This window comes from Prionailurus bengalensis, chromosome B1 (assembly GCF_016509475.1).
Source record: "Prionailurus bengalensis isolate Pbe53 chromosome B1, Fcat_Pben_1.1_paternal_pri, whole genome shotgun sequence".
Lineage (NCBI taxonomy): Eukaryota > Metazoa > Chordata > Mammalia > Carnivora > Felidae > Prionailurus > Prionailurus bengalensis.
Window position 1 is genome coordinate 53,164,819 of NC_057344.1, and position 21,541 is coordinate 53,186,359.

Here is a 21,541-nt window from a genome sequence, read left to right on the forward strand (position 1 = left end):
AATGGCTGTGGCCTCAGCTGATTGGCTGGGGAATGGTCGGAGTCCTGTTTTGCAGGTCTCTGGGCTGTTTTGATCAGGAAGTTTGAATGGGTGAGCGGGAGGTTACTCAAGGGGAGGAGGCGTGGTCTAGGTGAAGGACACAGAACAAGATGGAGTCGGCTGGCGTAGGCCCGCCCTTTCAACACCTTATGTCAAAAGAATAAAACAGTTTACAGCTACCATTGTTAATAACAGAGTTCATTTCCTGACAGGGTATATGAATGTAGAGGTTTGGCTTTATGGAACAGTAAGGTAAAGGCAGCGTACTGTTTGCCTATCCAACTTTCTTTTCCTTTCTTTCTTTCTTTTTTTTTTTTTTCCTTAGTGGTGGGGATTTCTGTTTGTTCAAGACTTAACCAGATTCCAGAGAGTTTCTGATTGTTCCAGCAGAGATAACTCATGTTTTCTCTGTTGCTTTGATGATCACCTCCCTAATGAGAGAATGGTGTCCTTTGATCCATTTGGAAAGAGAGGCTCCTCAGATAGCAGACTGAATTGCTTTCAAATTTCAGTTATCTGTGTGCATAGAGGATGTACATCTGAGGTGAAAGAGTAAAATGAGAAGCAAACCTAAGGTTACCTGGGATGTTAGGAGGTCTGGAGTCACACTTTGATAAGGTCCAGTGCTCTTTGGATGACGATTCCCTTGCCTCCTTCAGAGTCCAATAGTTTTCCTGGGCCCTGTCTGGATGCATTCCTTACTCTGGATACTTAATAACCATGGCTGCCATTCCAGGCCATCTCTAATGCTATTCCATTTGGCCCATCTCCCCTACTGACTCTGCAGGTGAGTTCGGGCTTCTGAGAAGAGGACACACTATCATATTTTTAGTACCTTCCTCCCTAAAGTCACAAACACTGGATTTTCTCAAAGACTGAACAGCGTCTGGGAGGGTAGAGCTCCTCACAACCCCTCATCTTTCTCATCTACTATTCTCCTTTCTTCTCTGTCCAGCTGCAGAGAGTGGCTGCAAGGGCAGTACTGTGATTTCAAACCAGGACTTAGCCGTTGTTTCCTCGGCCACGTACTAGATCGCCAATCGACTATTTGCAGCTACAGCTCCATCTTCTCAGAATTACTAGAGAGACCATGCTGTGTTCAGCACTGAAGTTAAAGAAGACAACCAGAATCTACCCCCTCGGCCGCTGCGCCCCTTATCCTGAACAGCAAGTGCAGAACTCCGCACTCATGCATTTGTGTATAGGTTGACGGTGTTAAGCAGTTAGGCAGACGTGCAGCAGCATCACTGTAGTCAGTGGGATAATCAGCACCATAATAGAATTTGTAGGTTTGCCTGGACACCTTCATAGGGTTGACTGGTAAAGAAAACAGTGAGTCCAAATGGATTCAGACAATTTATTATTTATACACACGGCAAAGTAAGATCAGCGTGGTGTTAGTTCCTAGTGCCACAGGATGACCCCCAACCAGGGGGGCCAGATGAGAGGTATCAGAGGTGTTGGGCCACTCTGCTGCTGAGGAGTTGACTGCAAACCATAGCCAAGTGGTCTGGTAGCCTGTAACTAAACCCTAAGGAGGTTGAGGGGGGAGGTCCTGTGCTTTCACTCTCTGAAATCATGGTTGTGGCTGAGAACCTACTTCGTGGCTTCCCATTACCACAAAGCCTTTTCCCTTGTGTTTCACGAAGAACTACAGGGTCAGACTCAGTCAAGACTTGGGCCAGCCTGCAGTTAAGCCTCACCTATGTGGTCTTTGTGAGAAACCTACAAAGTCATCAGGGGGTCAGGGCAGATCTGTTTCTTTAAGATGGGCGGTACAAAGAGAAAGAAAATGGGGGAACTGAAGGGACTGGATGTTTCTGTAATTTGAAGCTTCTATGAATAATTAAGGTGTCCTTTCTAAGAGTAAAGAGAGAAATAGGCACTGAGAAGAACATGGATATCACTTTGAAGCGAGAAAACATATCCTAAGTTGTTTTCATGAGAAGCTTAGCTGTCTTGAGTAAGGCTGCAGCTCAGCTTTTCAAATGCAAAATCGTAAGATTCTGATGGCTTATGTAAAAAATGCTAAAAACCAACAACTGTGGGCACATCACAGTGTCACAGTTTAATCTAAATTCCCTGGCTGTGTGAAAGTTGGTGGAGAGGATGTCAATTACTTTCAAGTTAATTGGCATTCACTGGCTTCTTGTGTCAGGGCTCAGGGTTTCCTTTGACACAGCACTCCAGCTGAAACATACAGTAGGCAACTAACATTTCACTTGTAGAGCACTCAAGTCTACAGATACCATTCCCGTAGCATTTCTGGTGCATTTCTGATGACAGTGGATTCAAGCCTGGAAAGAAGATGAATGCAAAAATAATTATTTAGTCCAAAAAGTCACAGAATTAGTGCCTCCATTTCTATCAAACTGGATTCCAAGGGGACTTAATCAAGTCTTAATCATAATGATTGATTCTGTAGTTGAAAAAGGATGAACTAGTGCTATGAATTGAATTGTGTTCACTTTATCCCTCATCCTCCATTCGTATGTTGAAACCCTCACCCCCAATGCGACTATTTGGAGAGAGGGATTCTAGGAGGTAAAGTGAATTGCATCTCTAAGGGTGGGGCTCTTAGACACAGAGAGAGGCTGGTTGTCTAAAATCCAGGAAGATAACTCCCATCAGAAACAGAATCAGCCTGCAGTTGATCTGGACTGTCCAGCCTACAGAACTGTGAGAAAATTCATTTTGTTGAAACCACACAATCAGTGGTATTTTGTTATGGTACTCTGAGCTGAGACAATTAGTAGCTTGGAAGTTTGCCCAAATTGGTAAGTTAATATACTCTAAACAATCAAGTTACCTATGCATGTAGTCATTCACTCATTATTTAATTATGTATTCATTCCCAAGCCAGTTTTTATAAGATTTGAATGCAATGTAGACCTTAAACTCAAAGAATTTTCAATCTAGACCAGGAGAGAAGAAACACAAAATATCTATGAGAGCGCAGAAGACAGAATCATTTGCAAAACAGAATGCTATGATGAGTTCAGTGGAGGATAAAATATATTCTGAAGATTTAGAATGTCTTATTGGTACCCAGGGCATTTTGAGCTGAGCTTATGATTTTATGGACATGTTACTCTGTAGAATTATCAAAATATGGATATGTCTTTATTCCCATATGTAAGAAGGTGTTAAAAGGAAAAGAATGTCAAGTATTTTGGTCATCTGTAGAAATTTTGAGTCAGCCCATATCCTGTGTAAGTTATCATGTCCTGGAAGGTAATTGTCCTATAGGGCAAAAAAGGGATCAGGATTACTTACCTGGCAAGATGAAAGCCAAGGGAGATGAAGTGAAGTGGGCTATGTAACAAGACAATAAATTCCTACAGAAATGACAGCTTTGGGAATGTATAAGGCACTAAAGTGAATATTGTAGACTATCTCAGTTGTCTAGAAGCCATGAATCCATTTCCATAAACCATAGTGGAATTGGTCCCATCAATAGCTTTAAGAGGCCTGGGTTGTATGGATTCTTAAATCCAGCCTAATGAGTCAGGTGACCAGAAAATCTGGTTCACCTGCCTAGAGATTACTTGAGGGCAGATGAGAAATTAAATGGACCCTATAACATATGGACTTGAACTGATTCAATAGCACTGAGTGAAGAGAATATTCAGGAGAGATTTTAAAAATCAGTCATGAATGTGGTCAAGCTACAGTTTGAGGCCAGTCAGCATTCTCTCATGTGTCCCTGATCAGATATTTCTTTTAGCACGTAAAGCTCCTTAATTCTCTTGGAACAAGTAGTTCCAAATCTGTTTCTCCACGTATTTAAGGAATCTACAAATTATAAATTTCAGTAAATTAGAAAGCTAACAAATTGTGTTATCACTATTTTCTGTTTTGGACTATTATGCCTGGACGTGTTCCTAAATTAGGGACAAAACAATAGTGGCAAAACAGGATGGGGTATTACTAATGAAAATATTCTGAAAACTCTCAGGAGTCACGTACCTGTTATGTATAGGCCTGTTCTATACATCAGCACACTTAATCCTGGCAAGACTCAGAGGTTAGTTTTGTTTCCACTTTGTGAATGAAGAAACTAAGGTTCAGAGAAGCTTTGACTTTTGCCTAAAGCTGCACAGTTAACAAGTTGGAGAGCCCAGATTCAAGCTCAGGTCTTGCTAACATCAAACCGGTTGATGCTTCCACTTTGAAAATAAAAGGGTCCACGGTAGGAGGACATTTGTACGTTTGCTTAGTGGAATTGCTCTTCTAGACAAATGGTTCCCCAGGAAGAGTCCCATTTTACCTGCCAGAGCTGGGTCCACACGGGAGAGCAAGACAAGGACAATGACGAGAGGCTTCATGGCCGGGAGCTTCTGTTGAGGTTGAAGGTGGCAGGGTCTGACACTGGCTGTCAGAGTGCAGAAAGGGAAGGTTGAACACACCGTCCTGTACAAACCTGAGAGGTCTGGGGTATACACTGCTCTGGGTAGACATGCTACACTGATCTTCCCCGAGGCAGTGGAGTTGGCCAGCTTGTGTGAGGAAAAACAGCCAGCTCTTTCTGGTGTGGCCGCTTCTCCTGTTGACGAAGGCACTGCTCCCCCACCTGGATTTCCCAAAAGTATTAATGGAGAGCTGAGAACTATAGTTTTTCTTTTTCAAGGAAATAACCTTGAATTTTTGGGTTTTTCATGTTACAACAAAAATTAAATGCCAATTTTAGAAAATTTATAAAATACTAAAAATGATAAGGAAGGAAAAGTTAACACGTGAGCCTCATGTCTCAGAAACAAGCTGTGTGTTTCTTAAAGAAATTTTATTTATGCCTGGTTTATTATTTGATATTTTGTTTTGTATAGTTCTAAACAATATACTAGATATGCTGTTTTTGTAGCAGGATATATACCATAAGTATTTTTTGTCTCATTATAAACTCTTCATAAATGATATTTTAAAAGCTGCATAATATTCTGTCAAGGTCATTTTTTAGAACTATCACTATTAAAAAAAATCTTTACTGGGGTGCCTGGGTGGCTCAGTCGATTAAGCCTCCGAGTCTTGATTTTGGCTCAGGTCATGATCTCATAGTTCATGGGTTATGAGCCCTGGTCTCTGCTGATGGTGTAGAGCCTGCTTGGGATTCTCTCTCTCTCTCTCTCTCTCTCTCTCTCTCTCTCTCTCCCCTCTCTCTGCCCCTCCCTCACTTGTGCTTGCTTTCTCTCAAAGTAAATGAATAAACTTAAAAAAATCTTTATTGAGATATAAATGACATAAAAATTTAAATATTAAAGTGTACAATTTGATAAGCTTTGACACATACACTTTTGTGAAACCATCATCACATTCAAGATGATGAACATATCTGTTACCCCAACCATTCTTCAAGACTTTTCCTCAACAGCTTTAGTGAGGTATAATTAACAAATGAAAGTTGCTAATGTTTAAGCAGTAATATGTGATGATTTGAAGTACATATACATTGTGAAATGCTTACCGCAATCAAACTAATTAACATATCTATCCCCTCAAATAGTTACAATTTGGGTGCCTGGTTGGCTAAGTGGGTTAAGCGGTTAAGCAGTTAATCCTCTGACTTCAGGCTCAGGTCATCACCTCGAGGTTGTTGAGTTCTAGCCCTTGCTGGGCTCTGTGCTGACAGCTCAGGGCCTGGAGCCTGCTTCGGATTCTGTGTCTCCCTCCTTCTCTGCCTCTCCCCTGCTCACACGCTGTGTCTCTTTCTCTCTCAAAAATAAACATTAAACATTTAATTAAAACAATTAAAAAATAGTTACAATTTTTTTCTGGTGAGAATATATAAGATTTACTTGCTTAGCAAATTTCAAGTATACAATATTTTATTAACTAGAGTCACCATATTGCACATTAGGTCCTTAGAACGTATTCTTATAACTGAAAGTTTGTTACCTTTGACTAACATCTCCCCATTTCCCCCACTTTCCAAATTCTGGCAATATCCACTTTACCTTCTGGTTCTGAGTTTCACTTTTTTGAGATTTCCTTAAGTGAGATCAGCCAGTATTTGTCTATATATGGCTTTTTTCACTTAGCACAATATTCTCTAGGTTTATCCATGTTGTCCCAAATGGCAAGGTTTCCTGCTTTCTTATGGCTGAATAATAGTCCATTGCATAAACATACCACATCTTCTTTATCTACTTAGTATTGACAGTCACTGAGGTTGTTTCCATGGTTTTTAAAAATTTGTATTATTATTATTTTTTAGTTTTGACAATTATTGAAGACCTTTATTAACAGGTGCTTGCCATTTGTTGACTTTTTTTGAAAAAATGAAGTTAGAGACTTTTAATACAAATTAAAAATGAGGTTCTTAAAAATCTCGGCTTGACAGGATATGAAACAATTAAAAAACCTTTAAAGGTGTATTGAGAAAAACCAGTTTTTTTTTCCTTTAAACACATTTGTCATTACCAAAAAGAGACATCTTTAGGTAAAAGTGATAGAACCCCCATGCTGCATAGATACTTCTATTTATCTGTTCAATGGGCAAAAAACAAGTACTTAAGGTCTTCAACTTCAATCTTTTGTTCATTTCTTATTGCTGGAATTCCTTATCCATTTCTTATTGTTGGAAGACTAACCTGATGATGGTAAAGATGGTGAGGTGGCATTTACTCAGCCCTGCCCTGCCCATTCTTGGGAGCAGATGATTTTTCAGCTGGTGAACTGGCTGCTTTTATCTCTTTGTCATCTTGTGGTTTAGGGTTTTCTGGGCTTTGGCTTCTGTAATTGAAGTTGCAGCGGTACCAACATTGAAGTGACCGCTGGCTTTGGGTCTCATCGCGATTTCCCTTATCTTCTGCATTGTTGCCTTTGGTCAGCAGGACCCCTACAGAATCATAGTCTATAACCAGCCCCCCCCCCCCCCCCCCCCAATACATATTCTGTCTCACTGGTCTACCTTGCTCTCCTGCACGCTGCTCGACAGCTCCCTCTACCACCTCTCCCTGCCCAGGAGGGTTGGAAGACTGGTTGACGCCCATAGGGTCTCCGCATGTAAGTAAAGTGGGAATCGTCACCTGCCTTAAGGCTGGCACTGTCGCGCCTGGCCTTAGGGAGCACTGTCTGATCCCTGGTTCTTTTCCCCACTCTCACCATTCGGGTAATTCTGGGGGCAGTAGCGTGGAGGACCTCTGTGACATGCATAACATCCATAATGCTTATGGTTTGCTGCATATTTACTGCCTTGCACTGGGACGCAACGAGGGCCTGTCACAGTTGCTGCCTCTGCACCCTTTTCTCCTTCAACAACATTAAACTCTGCAGTCTCTCCATTCCCTGCCTCCATTGCAAAGGTGCTTCCTGGGGTTATTCTTTATGGCAGTCTGGCGTGCAAATACATCTACCTTGGTGTCATTCCTCTTGATAAACCCATATCTGTCTTCCTACACGGAGCCATTTCACTCTTCCCAAAACCTTGGTTGGATGACCTTGTCCCTGCTAGAAGGCACTGTGGATGTGAGGCCATCGGGGTCACCGCTCCCTGTGCCGCTGCCTGGTGATGCCCAGCTTGGTGTGGGCAGTGCTGGGGGTGTCGGGCAGCTGCTGAGACTCTGTCTTGCTGCTCATGCTTGCAGTGATGGTGACTGGGCTGGCTGTGGCAGCTCCTCCCAGGTGTGATGGTACCTAGACGGGTGGTGGTGGTGGGGCTGTTCAGGGCTCTCTGGGACCCGCTCTCTGCTCCCACTACTGGTGGAATTCTGTTGTTTGCATATCCTGGCTATTGTAAATCATGCTGCAATAAACATGAGTGTGCAGATAACTCTTTGAAATATTGATAAAGTTTCCGTTGGATATGTGCCCAGAAATGGGATTGCTGGATCACATGTAATTTTAATTCTTTGATTAAATTTTGATTTATTTTTTTGATTAAATCTATACCGTTTTCTGTAATGGCAGTACCAATTTACATTCTCAGCAATAGTGCTCAAGGGTTCCCTTTTCTCCACATCATTGCCAACACTTCCTGTCTCTTGTCTTTTTCATAATAGCCGTTCCAGCAGGTGTGAGGCAATATCTCATTGGGTTTTGCTTTGCATTTCCCTGATGATTAGTGATGCTGAAGACCTTTTTATCCATCTATTGACCATTTGAATGTCTCCTTTGGAAAACTGTATTCAAGTCCTTTGCCTCTTTTTAATTAGTTTGTTATTTTTCTATTGAGTTGTATGGGCTCCTTATATAATTTGGATATTACTGTCTCATCAGATATATGATTCACAAACATTTTCTCTCATTCTTCTCATTTTGTTGATAGTTTCCTTTGTTGTACAGAAGCTCTTTAGTTTGATGTAGTCCACTTGTTTATTTTTCCTTTTGTTGCCTGTTCTTTTGGTGTCATATCCAAAAAATTATTGCCAAGAACTCAACGTCAAGGAGCTTTCCCCCCATGTTTTCTTCTAGGAGTCTTATGCTTACAGGTCTTACATTTAAATCTTTAATATATTTAGAATTTATTGTATATGGTGTAAGAGAAGAATACAGTTTCACTGTTTTCCATGTAGATATCCAGTTTTCCCAACACCCCATTTATTAAATAGACTATAGATTCCCCATTATGTGTTCTTGGCACCCTTGTCAAATATTAGTTGACTATATATGTGTGGGATTAGCTCTGAGCTCTTTATTCTGTTCACTGATATGTGCCGGTTTTTGTGCCAGTTCCGTAGTGTTTTTTTTTTAAGTTTTTTTTTTTTTAGCGTTTTTATTTATTTTTGAGACAGAGAGAGACAGAGCATGAACGGGAGAGGGGCAGAGAGAGAGGGAGACACAGAATTAGAAGCAGGCTCCAGGCTCTGAGCCATCAGCCCAGAGCCCGACGCGGGGTTCGAACTCACAGACCGCGAGATTGTGACCTGAGCTGAAGTTGGTCGCTTAACCGACTGAGCCACCCAGGCGCCCCAATTCCATAGTGTTTTGATTACTAAAGCCTTATACTGTTTGAAGTCAAGAGAGTGATGCCTTCATCTTCGTTCTTTCTTAAGATTGCTTTGGTCATTCATGGTCTTTTGTGCTCCCATAGCAGTTTTAAGATAATTTTTCCTATTTCTGTGAAAATTGCCATTGGAATTTTACTAGGGATTGCATTGAATCTGTAGATTGCTTTGGGTATTATGGACATTTTGACAATATTAATTCTTCCAGTCCATGAACACAGGATTTCTTTCCATTTATTTGTCTTCTTCACTTTTTCATCAATATTCTATAATTTTCAGTGTAAAGATCTTTTTACTTCCTTATTTAAATATGTTCCAAAGTATTTAATTCCTTTGATGCTACTAAAAAGGGGATTGTTTTCTTTCTTTCTTTTTTAAAGTTTATTTATTTGTTTTGAGAGAGAGACAGCATGAGCAGGGGAGAGGCAGGAGAGAGAGAGAATCCCAAGCAGGCTCTGCACTGACAGTGCAGAGCCAGATGCAGGGCTCAAACTCATGAACTGGGAGATCATGACCTAAGTTGAAATCAAGATTTGATGTTTAACTGACTCAGTCACCTAGGAACCCCAAGGGGATTATTTTCTTAAATCATTTTTTCAAGTAGTTTTTTTTGTGAGTGTATAGAAATGTAAATATTTTTTCTATTTTAATTTTGTATCCTTTACCAAATTCACTTATTAGTTCTAGAAGTTATTTTGGTGGAGTCTTCAGTGTTTTCTATACATAAACTCATATAATCTGTAAACAGAGACAATTTTACTTCTTTTCTGATTTGAATACATTTAATTTCTTTTTCTTGCCTAATTGTGATGGCTAGGACTTCCAGTATTATGTTAAATAGAAGTGGTGAGAATGGGCACCCTTGTCCTTTTCCTGATCTTAGAGGAAAAGCTTTTCACCATTGAGTATGAAGTTAGCTGTGTGGTTGTCTTATATGGCCTTTATTATATTGAGGAACATTCCTTCTATACCTTATTTGTTGAGAGTTTCTATCATAACAGAACGTTGAATTTGTTAAACACTTCCATTGAAATGATCACATAATTTTTATCCTTCATTGTGTTAATATGATTTATCACATTTATTGATTTGCCTATGTTCAACCATCCTTGCATTCTGGGGATGAATTCCACTTGATCATGGGGTATGATCCTTGTAATGTGCTCTTGAATTTGGTTAACTAATATTTTCTTGATGATTTTTGCACCTTGTTCATCAGGGGTATTTGCCTATAATTTTCTTGTGGTTTCTTTGATTGGTATTGGTGGCAGGGTAATGCTGGCCTTTACAATAAGTTTGAAAGTGTTACTTCCTTTTCAATTTTTTGGGGAATATTTGAGAAGATTTATTTTTATTTAAGGTACTAAGTCTTCTTTGAATTTTTTTTAATGTTTATTTGAGAGAGAGAAAGACAGAGCATAGTGGGAGAGGGGCAGAGAGAGAGGGAGACACAGAATCTGAAGCAGGCTCCAGGCTCTGAGCTGTCAGCACAGAACCTGACACAGGGCTCAAACTCATGAACCGCCAGATCATGACCTGAGCTGAAGTCGAACACTTAACTGACTGAGCCACCCAGGCGCCTATTAAGTCTTCTTTAAATGTTTGGTAGAATTTACCAGTGGAATCATCTTGTCCTGGGTTTTTGTTTATGGGGAGATTTTAGATTTCTGATTTAATCTCCTTGCTTGTTATTGGTTATCAGCCATTCTATTATTTCATGATTCAGTCTTGATACATTGTGTGTTTCTAGGAATTTATTTCTCCTAAGTTATCTAATTTATTGGTATACAATTCTTCATAGTAGTCTTTATGGTAATTTGCATTTCTGTGGTTATCAGTTTTAAAGTCTACTCTTTCCTTTATAATTTTATTAACTTGAGTCATCTCTTATTTTTCTTGGTTTAGCCAAATGTTTGTCAATTTTATTTTATTTTTTAAAAATTCTTAGCTTCATTGATTTTTTCTGTTGTCTTACTAGTGTCTAATTAATTTATTTCCAATCTAATCTTCATTATTGTCTTCTATCTGCTAACTTTGGGCTTAGTTTGTTTTTCTTTTCTAGTCGAGGTGTTAGGTTAGGTTGTTTATTTGAGGTATCTTTTTTCTTAATGTGCTTGCTCATCATTATAAACTTCCCCCTTAGAACTTCTTTTGTTGTATTGCATTAGTTTTGGTGTGTGGTTTGTTCATTCATTGGTTTCAGGATTTTTTAAATTTATCTTTTTATTTCTTTGGTTCATAGTGTTTTCAGAAGAGTGTTGTTTAATTTCCCCCACATTAGCCAATTTTTGGCTTTTTTTCCCGTCACTAATTTCTAGTGTCATAACATCGCATTTGGGAAACATGCTTTCTATGATTTTAATGTTCTTACATTTTAAGGCTAGTTTTGTTTTTCTGACTTATTTATTCTGGAGAATTTTCTTTGAGAATCATATGTATTCTGCTTCTGTTGGATAGAATGTTCTGTAGATGTCTGTTAGGTCCATTTGGGCTAAAGTGCAGTTCAAGTCCATTATTTCCTTATTGATTTTCTGTCTGGATGATCTATCCATTTTTGAAAATAGGGTATTAGATTCCCCTACTATTATTATACTGCTTTTTATTTTTGCCCTCAGGTCTGTTTATTTATGTGCTGCAATATTGTGGACATATATATTTATAATTGTTATATCTTCTGGATGAATTTACCCTTTTTTCATTATATGATGACTTTGTCTCTGATTACAGTTTTTTTTTTTATTTAAAAAAAAAATTTTTTTTTCAACGTTTATTTATTTTTGGGACAGAGAGAGACAGAGCATGAACGGGGGAAGGGCAGGGAGAGAGGGAGACACAGAATCGGAAACAGGCTCCAGGCTCTGAGCCATCAGCCCAGAGCCTGACGCGGGGCTCGAACTCACAGACCGCAAGAGTGTGACCTGGCTGAAGTCGGACGCTTAACCGACTGCGCCACCCAGGCGCCCCTCTGATTACAGTTTTTGACTTAAAGTCTATTTTGTCTGGTAAAAATATAACTAGTTCTGCTCTCTTTTGTTTTCTGTTTTCATGGAATGTCTTTCCCTTCAATTTCTGATGATGAGTGTCCTTAATGCTTGAGTATCTTGTGGGCCCATATAGCTGAGCTGGGTCTTACTTCTTTATCCATTGAAGCATTCTGTCTTTTAATTGGAAAATTTAAACCATTTACATTTGAAGTAATTTTTGAGAGGTAAGAACTTACCATCACCATTTTGTCAATTGCTTTATGATTTTTTTTGTAGTTTTTAAATTCTTTTCCTCTTTTGCTGTCTTTCTTTGTTAGCTGATTTTTTTATAGTAGTATTCTATTATTTTTTCTCTTTATTATCTATGCATTTATTATGGATTTTGCCTTGTGATTATAATGAAGGTGTCATAGTACATGTTATAGTTGTAAGTTTATTTTTAGCTGTAATAATAACTTTGATTGCATAAAAAAAGTTCATACATTTATTTTCTTACCCTTAAAGTTTATGTTATTGGTGCTCCTATTTACATATTTTTATATTGTGTACCCATTAACAAAATATCATAGGTATATTTTTGACCATTTTTTTTAACCTGTATGCTAGAATACATACATATTCTTAATGGCATCTGGGAACTTGTTTGCTACCCTTTGGTGAGCTGAAGTTGCTTCTCCTGTTATCTCGACATTTTAAAAGCCATACCTCTTTCTATTATCAAATTATCCTCTGTTAGCATTAAACTTTTCAGCCTTAAATTCTTAACCTTCCTTTTGCTTTAAGTTAATTTTGCTTTTTTCTCTGATCACATGAGAGTCTACAGGTAAGCCTTTCTTATAGCAATTCTGCACCTACATAAAAGCTACATTTTTCAGTAGGACATAAAAAGATATTTTGCAAGGGCACCTGGGTGGCTCAGTCAGTTAAATGTCTGACTTTGGCGCAAGTCATGATCTCACGGTTCATGAGTTTGAGCCCCACATGGGTCAGCAGAACCTGGAACCTGCTTCAGACTCTGTGTCTCCCTCTCTTTCTGCCCCTCCCCAGCTTGCACTCTGTCTCTCTCTCTCTCAAAAATAAATACAACATTTAAAAAAAAGATATTTTGCAAAAAGTGCAAATTTTACACTTGCTGGTATAGCTGTGAGGATGGGTTGATGAATTCCTTTTTTTTTTTTTAATTTTTTATGTTTTTGAGAGAGAGAGAGCAAAGGAGGGCAGAAAGAGAGGGGGAGAGAGCATGGAGCCTGATGTGGAGATCAATTCCACAACCTTGGGACCAACCTGAGCAGAAATCAAGAGTTGGACACTCAACCGACTGAGCACCTAATCCTTTTCTTTTTTTTTTTACAATGATCTTTATGCTGGATTTATTTCTTTATGTTTGTCTGTCTGTCTGTTTCATCTTTATTTTTATTTTAAAATTAATACAACTAGAAGGAAGAAATATATAAAGGAAGGAAAAATAGTTAAATTAAAGCAAATATAATATATTTGTGCATATTTTATAGTTTAGTAAGTGATAAAATAGACTATATTGGCATGTATTTTATGAATTCATGACATGACTTTTTCTTTTTCTTTTCTTTTTTATATTTCTCTGCTACATGTCTCATTTGTGAGTTTTTCAAATTGTCCTAAATCTCCAAAATATTTCTAATATTTGAAGAAAATCTGCGTTTTGGGCACCTGGCTGGCTCAGTCAGTTGAGCTTCCAACTTCAGCTCAGGTCATGATCTCTTGGTTTGTGAGTTTGAGCCCCACATTGGGCTCACTGCTGAGCCAGCTTTGGATCCTCTGTCTCCCTCTCTCTGCCCTCCCCTGCTTTCTCTCTCTCTGTCAAAAATAAATAAACTTGAAAAAAAAAGGTGTGTGTAAGTGGAGCCATGCAGTTCAAACTCATGTTGTTCAAGAGTCAACTCAATACCATCCATTAGAGGTGAGTAACTCAATAGGAGAGGATTACATAAGAGCATGTATACCAAGATGCTGGAATCATTGGAAGCCATTTTAGAAGCTGCTACCCTATACATGGATTTTGTTTGGGAAATTTCTTACTAATTTTTTAGATTTTGATTTTTTTTTTTTTAAAATTTTTTTTTTTTCAACGTTTATTTTTATTTTTGGGACAGAGAGAGACAGAGCATGAACAGGGGAGGGGCAGAGAGAGAGGGAGACACGGAATCGGAAACAGGCTCCAGGCTCTGAGCCATCAGCCCAGAGCCTGACGCGGGGCTCGAACTCATGGACCGCGAGATCGTGACCTGGCTGAAGTCGGACGCTTAACCGACTGCGCCACCCAGGCGCCCCTAGATTTTGATTTTAAGAATATTAAGAAAATTTTATCTGCTTATTTCCCCCCTGTTTTAAAAAGTCCAAAACAATTCACCATTACCATATTCTGAACAATGTGTACCTTTTCCCCTTGAAAAGAGAGAAATGAAGAGCAGGTTTCTGCATGTCAAAAGACTTTGTTCTCTTGGGCACTGGAAGGAACTCTTGGATTCAGATTTTATGATAGATTTTGGAGAATGCAGATGAATTAAGAGCTTATTTCTTCCCTAAACCAAGTTTTGAGTAAGGTAGAGGAAGGATAGAATAAAAATGAAAGAAAGTGAGTATTTTAGATATTGGGGGGAAGGGCATCACTGTTTCTGTCTCCAATTTTGGAATTCATATAGTGGGAGGGGAGAGAAATGGGAGCAGGTAATGGAGGACAGACACTAGTGTTTGCTTATGTGAGTGGAGCTCAGAGAGGTGGCAAGGCCATAGCATAGCATAGCACTGATTGGTTTTCTTTGGTAGATAGGTCTGAGATTCTCACAGCATTGTGAGGTAGTCTTCCCTCACACGGGTTCCCCCAGCATGTGAAGGGAGTAAGAGTAGAATCCTTACATGACTGAGATCACCATAGGATGTGGTGGAGTGATAGATATTCCCACTGGAATTTCTGGTAAACTAGAATGATGCTTGAGTGGCAGAATTATCCTATGCACTAAAGAATGAGCCTTTCCCAAAGAGGTTTTTTAAAAAAATGTTTATTTATTTATTTTGAGAGAGAAAGAGAGAGAGAGTGAGGGTGGGCAGAGAGACAGAGAGAGACAGAGAGCCCGATGAGGGGCTCGATCCCACAAACCTTGAGATCATGACCTGAGCTGAAATCAAAAGTCGGATGCTTAACTGACTGAGCCAGCCAGCTGTCCCCCAAGCCCCCAAAAAGAATTTTAAGAATTTTAGTAAGAACAAGAAGCACCTTAGTAGTTGTACATTGGCTAGTGACTCAATACCAAGCAGGGATAATGATATCTTAGTAATGTTAGCATAATCAATGCTCTCCCAGATGCCTCACCACTATAAGTCTTCTCAAACTTCCAAATAATTCTAGAGAAACTACTCTGAATACACTGAGTTTAAGTTTCTGTGATGAAGGGGAATGAGGTTCATAATAGGAATTAGGCTCATTTATTAAAAGAATAAAGTTGGGGTGCATGGGTGGCTCAGTCCATTAAGCATCCGATTTTGGGTCGGGTCATGAACTCATGGTTCATGGGTTCAAGCCTCACATCAGGCTCTGTGCTGACAGCTTGGAGCCTGCTTCGGATTCTGTGTCTCCCTCTCTCTCTGCCCCTCCCCCACTCGTGCTCTGTCTCTCTCAAAAATAAGGGGCGCCTGGGTGGCGCAGTCGGTTAAGCGTCCGACTTCAGCTCAGGTCACGATCTTGCGGTCCATGAATTCGAGCCCCGCGTCAGGCTCTGGGCTGATGGCTCAGAGCCTGGAGCCTGCTTCCGATTCTGTGTCTCCTTCTCTCTCTGCCCCTCCCCCCTTCATGCTCTGTCTCTCTGTGTCTCAAAAATAAATAAACGTTAAAAAAAAATTTAAAAAAAAAATTAAAAAAGAAATAAAATTAGACTCTTAAAAATATGTCCAGTGAACTGATATCCATATCCCTTGCATGACTCCATTATGCTAAAACATCTCTTTATTGACACTCCCCCCACTCCCAACCTACCTTCTCTTCTGGCCTCTCTAGTGTAGTGAATTGTATTGCTAACCATTTCTTTGCCAGCTTTGAAATCACAGTATCATCTTTCATGCTTTCTTCTTATTATATCATATAGCCACTAAATTCTGTCAATCTTATTTTTGAAATCCATCCTGAATATCTTCTTTCTTCTTAGCCCTCAGTACCAGTGTCCCAGTCCTAGATTACTGCAGTAGAATAGTGCTGAATAAACATATTGTGTTTTATAAGGTTGTATATCTCATAAATGGAAAATATACCTTACTTAAAAAACACATGGAATTTTCACAAATATTGATTTTAACTTAGATCACAAATAATTTTTTTAATAAATTCCAAAAGCTATAGAACAGGTCACATTCTCTGGCTCCATGAAATTATAGTTAACACATATAGAACATACACGGGGTCAGGTGCTGCTTAAGACCTTTACACATACTAAGTAATATAATCCCCATAACACCATGATGTAGGTATCATTGTTATCTCATTTTGTAGATAAGGAAACTGATATATAGAGAGAGTAAAGAACTTGCTCAAGGTCAAGCAGTAAATTGTGGGGCTGGGATATAGTACTATAGGTGAAACAACAATATGGTTGTGGATATAAATTAAAGAAATTAATGTAAAAGCACACACATGAAAATAGAGTATAAGCCTTTATAAAATTCATATTTACTTTAACCTTGTCATTTAAACATATAATTATCATGAATTTCCTTTATCCATCATATTAATTATTCTTATGTAGAAAAGAGTTTTAAACATTTTTAGTTTCTTTTCCCAGAATATGAAGAAGGTGGAGATAGACTTTTCACCACTTTTTTTCCCTAAATTGAATTCTCTTTGGTTTGCAGCAGATGGTCCAGTCAGCACAGTATCTAATTGCATGTTCATCAGGATTGCACTTCATTCTGCAGTGATAGTTTCTTGAGAAACATATGTCTTTAAAAAATGAGGTCCTGGCTTTGAAAAGAGAAAAAAAAGTGATACTTTTATTTGTATATTTTAATGTCTGAAGTGTTTTACAATAAATTAAAACAACATCAGTAAAGAACTTGCTCAGAAAAAAATAACAACAACAACAAAAAGAATGCAGAAGAGAAAAGCAGAGCTAGTGAATAACAATAAATGAGGATTTCTTCTATAGGGTAGATAAATGGGGCAGTGAGCTAAAGAGGAGAGTTTTTCCTGAGAATATGACAGCATATTTCTGTGTAAAATGGATAGTTTGTTTAGTGGTGGGGATTCATGATGCAAGAAACAATGTTCCATTTCAGCAGCGAAGTCTTTAACAAGTGAGTGGGGATGAAATCTAGTTACATTATTTTTCATTTTAAAGAGTTTTATTACAGGATGGTATAATCGGAATACTTCAGAGCACCTTCTAGTTAAAATCAGAATTTTGGTAACTGGCTTTGAAGTGTTCCTTGGATATTTTTCTCACACTGACTTTCAGTCAAAAGTCCTACTTAGTGATTGTTTAAGAGATGTTAATTCGGTGAAACAGTTTATCCTCAATAACCTGAGACATCAATCCATGGGTAGCTTCTATGGTAGTTTTACTACACCTGTCACTTTAGCCTTGGCATGTTTGTCTTCTTTCTGTCATGTGTTTCCAAACCCAACATGAAACTCCCTCATCCCAGCTGGGCTTGCTTCTGACTGTTTCTAATTTTTCAGACAAATTAAAGACCTGACCAGTGGTATAGTTTGCATTCGGAAGAAAGCTAGAGGAACTCATCATATCCACACAGTATTTATTCTGCAAAAGCTCAAACAATTTGCGATCCAAGGAGGATTTGAAATATGACACTTGTAAGGCGTAATATTGTTTGCATGTTTGCAGCCCTTTGGGTGTGTTCTAAAGGCTCCAAGATTCACTTTCTCTGCAGATACTATTCTTGTTGGGTCAATTACTACTGCTAGGAATGGTTCCTGGAACTGCTGATTCAGCGTTTGATTACTAACATCAATCCCAGAAAGCCAGCAGCCACACCCAGGTTGGCTATGATGCCAGCCAATTGCATTTCCAAGGAGGCCAACCTGTTTGGCATTTTCTATATATGCAGCCATGTAGTCATATGCAGCAGCCTGAGCACTTATTTACTCGGGTTTCAGTGCAAAGCAAAACTGTCTATAATGATCATGGTTTCACCATCCACCTTTCCTAGCATTAGGCCATCACTTCAGATCAGTTGCTTCCTCATCTGGCAGGCATCATCATTTTCAGTAGGGCCAATGCTGAGATTTTGCAGTACTTAAAGCAATGGCAATCATTAGTTCAGGGCTTCGCCGTCAGAATTTCTTGCTGCTGTTTCTTGTATTTCTAGATTTCATCGATATCATGAACAACATGCTTCCTGCACGTTGTTGGCCCATTCCCAGGTTTTCTGAGCCATACCACTCCCGGATGCAGCCATCACCGAGGAATCGGAGAAGTCATCTCCTCCCAAGACGCAGCCTCCCGGATGTGGGCTTGGGACTCTCTCCACCACAGGTGCAAACTCCTACTAGTCTCTGGAGGCAACCATGACACCTCGCGGAGGGCTAACTTTAAATCAGAAAATGAAGAGAAGGCAGAGGAAGGTAAAATTAGGGGAAGACATATGGTGGTGGGAAAATGCAGAAGTTATCTCTTGGTGCTTTTACTTTCTTGGTGAAATAAAAAGAAATCATCAACTGACAATAAGGAAGTTGAATCTTGGTTCTAACTGTCCAGTATCTTTAGGCTCAAAGCCATGTCTCCTTTACTGAGGAAGTTTCTAAGATTACACAGATTCCTGTAAGTCATAATTTCTCACTTCAGTTTCCAGTTCTTACCCCCACTTCTCTCTCTCTTTCTGTGTCACATAGGCATTTCCTTCTATCTTTTGCCCTCCAAGAAATCTAAGTTTTATAGAGATAATTTCTTTACTTTTATTTTTTTAATTTAATTTTTAAAAATTTTATTATTATTTTTTTTAGATTTTTTTTAAATTTTCATACTCACATCCAAGTTAGCATATAGTGCAACAATGATTTCAAGAGTAGATTCCTTAATGCCCCTCGCCCATTTAGTCCATCTTCCCTCTCACAACCCCTCCAACAACCTTCTGTTTGTTCTCTGTATTTAAGAGTCTCTTATGTTTTGTCTCCCTCCCTGTTTTTTTTAATGTTTCTATTTATTTTTGAGAGAGAGAGACAAAATGAGTGGGAGAGGGGCAGAGAGAGAGGGAGACACAGAATCCAAAACAGGCTCCAGGCTCTGACCTGTCAGCACAGAACCCAACGTGGGGCTCTAACTCACGAACTGTGAGACCATGACCTGAGCCGAAGTTGGACACTGGACCGACTGAGCCACCCATGTGCCCTTCCCTCCCTGTTTCTGTGTTATTTTTGCTTCCCTTCCCTTATGTTCATGTTTTGTATCTTAAAACACTCCTCATAGGAGTGAAGTCATATGATATTTGTCTTTCTCTGGCTAATTTTGCTTAGGATAATACCCTCTAGTTCCATCCATATAGTAGCAAATGGCAAGATTTCATTCTTTCCAATTGCCAAGTAATACTCCATAGTATGTATATACTACATATTCTTTACCCATTCATCTGTCAGTGAACAACTGGGCTCTTTCCATACTTTGGCTATTGTCGATAGTGCTGCTATAAACATTGTGGTGCATGTGCCCCTTCAAAACATCACACCTGTATCCCTTGGATAAATACCTAGTAGTGCAATTGCTGGGTCATAGGGTAGTTCTATTTTTAATTTTTTGAGGAACCTCCATACTGTTTTCCAGAGTGACTCCCACCAGCAGTGCAAAAGAGATCCTCTTTCTCTGCATCCTCACCAACATCTGTTGTTGCTTGAGTTTTTCATTTTAGCCATTCTGATTGGAGTAAGGTGGTTTCTCATTGTGGTTTTAATTTGTATTTTCCTGATTATGGGTGATGTTGAGCAGTTTTTCATGTATTTGTTTGCCATATGGATGTCTTCTTTGGAAAAGTGTCTATTCATGTCTTTTGCCCATTTCTTCACCAGATTATTTTTTTGGTGTTGAGTTTGATAAGTTCTTTATAGATTTTGGATACTAACCCATCTGCTGTGTCATTTGCAAATATCGTCTCCCATTCTGTCAGTTGCCTTTTAGTTTTGCTGATTGTTTCCTTTGCTGTGAAGAAGCTTTTTATTTTGATAACGTCCCAATAATTCATTTTTGCTTTTGTTTCCCTTGCCTCTGGAGACATGTTGAGTAAAAAGTTGCTGTGGCTGAGGTTAAAGAGGTTTTTGCCTGCTTTTGCCTCTAGGATTAAAAAAAATTTTTTTTAATGTTTATTTTATTTCTGAAAGAGAGAGAGAGAAAGAGAGACAGAGAGAGAGAGAGAGAGAGAGAGAGAGAGAGAGAGAGAGAGAGAGAGAGAATGAGTGGGGGAGGAGCAGAGACAGAGGGTGACACAGGATCCAAAGCAGGTTCCAGGCTTTGAGCTGTCACAGGGGCTTGAACTCACAAAATGTGTGATCATGACCTGAGCCGAAGTTGGTGCTTAACCAACTGAGCCACCTAGCTGCCCCTCTTCTCTAGGATTTTGATGATTTCCTGTCTTATGTTTAAGTATTTCATCCATTTTGAGTTTACTTTTGTGTATGGTGTAAGAAAGTGGTCCAGGTTTATTATTCTGCCTGTCGCTGTCCAATTTTCCCAGCACCATTGCTGAAGAGACTGTCTTTATTCCATTGGATAGTCTTTTCTGCTTTGTCAAAGATTAGTTGGCCACATGTTTGTGGGTCCATTTCTGGGTTCTCTATTCTGTTCCACTGATCTGAGTGTCTGTTTTTGTGCCAATACCATACTTTCTTGATGATTAGAGCTTTGTAATATGTATTGACATCTGGGATTGTGATGTCTCCAGCTTTGGTTTTCTTTTTCAGGATTGCTTTGACTATTTGGGGTCTTTTGTGGTTCCATCCCAATTTTAGGATTTTTCTAGCTCTGTGAAGAATGCTGGTGTTGTTTTGACAGGGATTGCATTGAATATGTAGATTGCTTTGGGTAGTATCGACATTTTAACGATATTCCTCCAATCCAGGAGCATGGAATGTTTTTCCATTTCTTTGTGTCTTCTTCAATTTCTTTCATACGCTTTCTATAGTTTCAGTATATAGATTTTTCATCTCTTTGGTTAGGTTTATTCCTAGATATTTTATGGTTTTTGGTGCAATTGTAAATGGGGTCGATTCCTTGCTTTCTCCTGCTGCTTCATTATTGGTGTATGGGAATGCAACCATTTTTGTGCATTGGTTTTATATCTTGTGACTTTCTGAATTTGTGGATCAGTTCTAGCAGTATTTTGGTGGAATTTTTTTCATGTCGAGTATCATGTTATCTGCAAAGAGTGAAAGTTTGACTTCCTTCTGGCCGATTTGGATGCCTTTTATTCCTTTGTGTTGTCTGATTGCTGAAGCTAAGATTTCCAATACTATGTTGAATAACAGTGGTGAGAGTGGACATCCCTGTCTTGTTCCTGACCTTAGGAGGAAAGTTCTCAGTTTTTCCCCATTGAAGATGATATTAG

At 39.0% G+C, this 21,541-nt stretch overlaps 1 protein-coding gene and 2 pseudogenes across 1 annotated transcript; all 3 read right to left on the reverse strand.

Moving 5' to 3' along the window:
• Nucleotides 1–2,193: 2,193 nt before the first annotated feature.
• On the reverse strand, nt 2,194–4,367 carry DEFB134 (defensin beta 134). Its single transcript, XM_043554293.1, has 2 exons — nt 4,310–4,367; nt 2,194–2,336 (listed from the first exon to the last, which is right to left on the reverse strand). The coding sequence occupies exons 1-2, from the start codon at nt 4,365–4,367 to the stop codon at nt 2,194–2,196; spliced, it is 201 nt and encodes a 66-aa protein (XP_043410228.1).
• A 2,198-nt stretch (nt 4,368–6,565) lies between these two features.
• Nucleotides 6,566–7,614, reverse strand: LOC122467719 (annotated as a pseudogene).
• Nucleotides 7,615–17,469: 9,855 nt separating this feature from the next.
• LOC122467728 lies at nt 17,470–18,567 on the reverse strand (annotated as a pseudogene).
• Between the last annotated feature and the right edge of the window lie 2,974 nt (nt 18,568–21,541).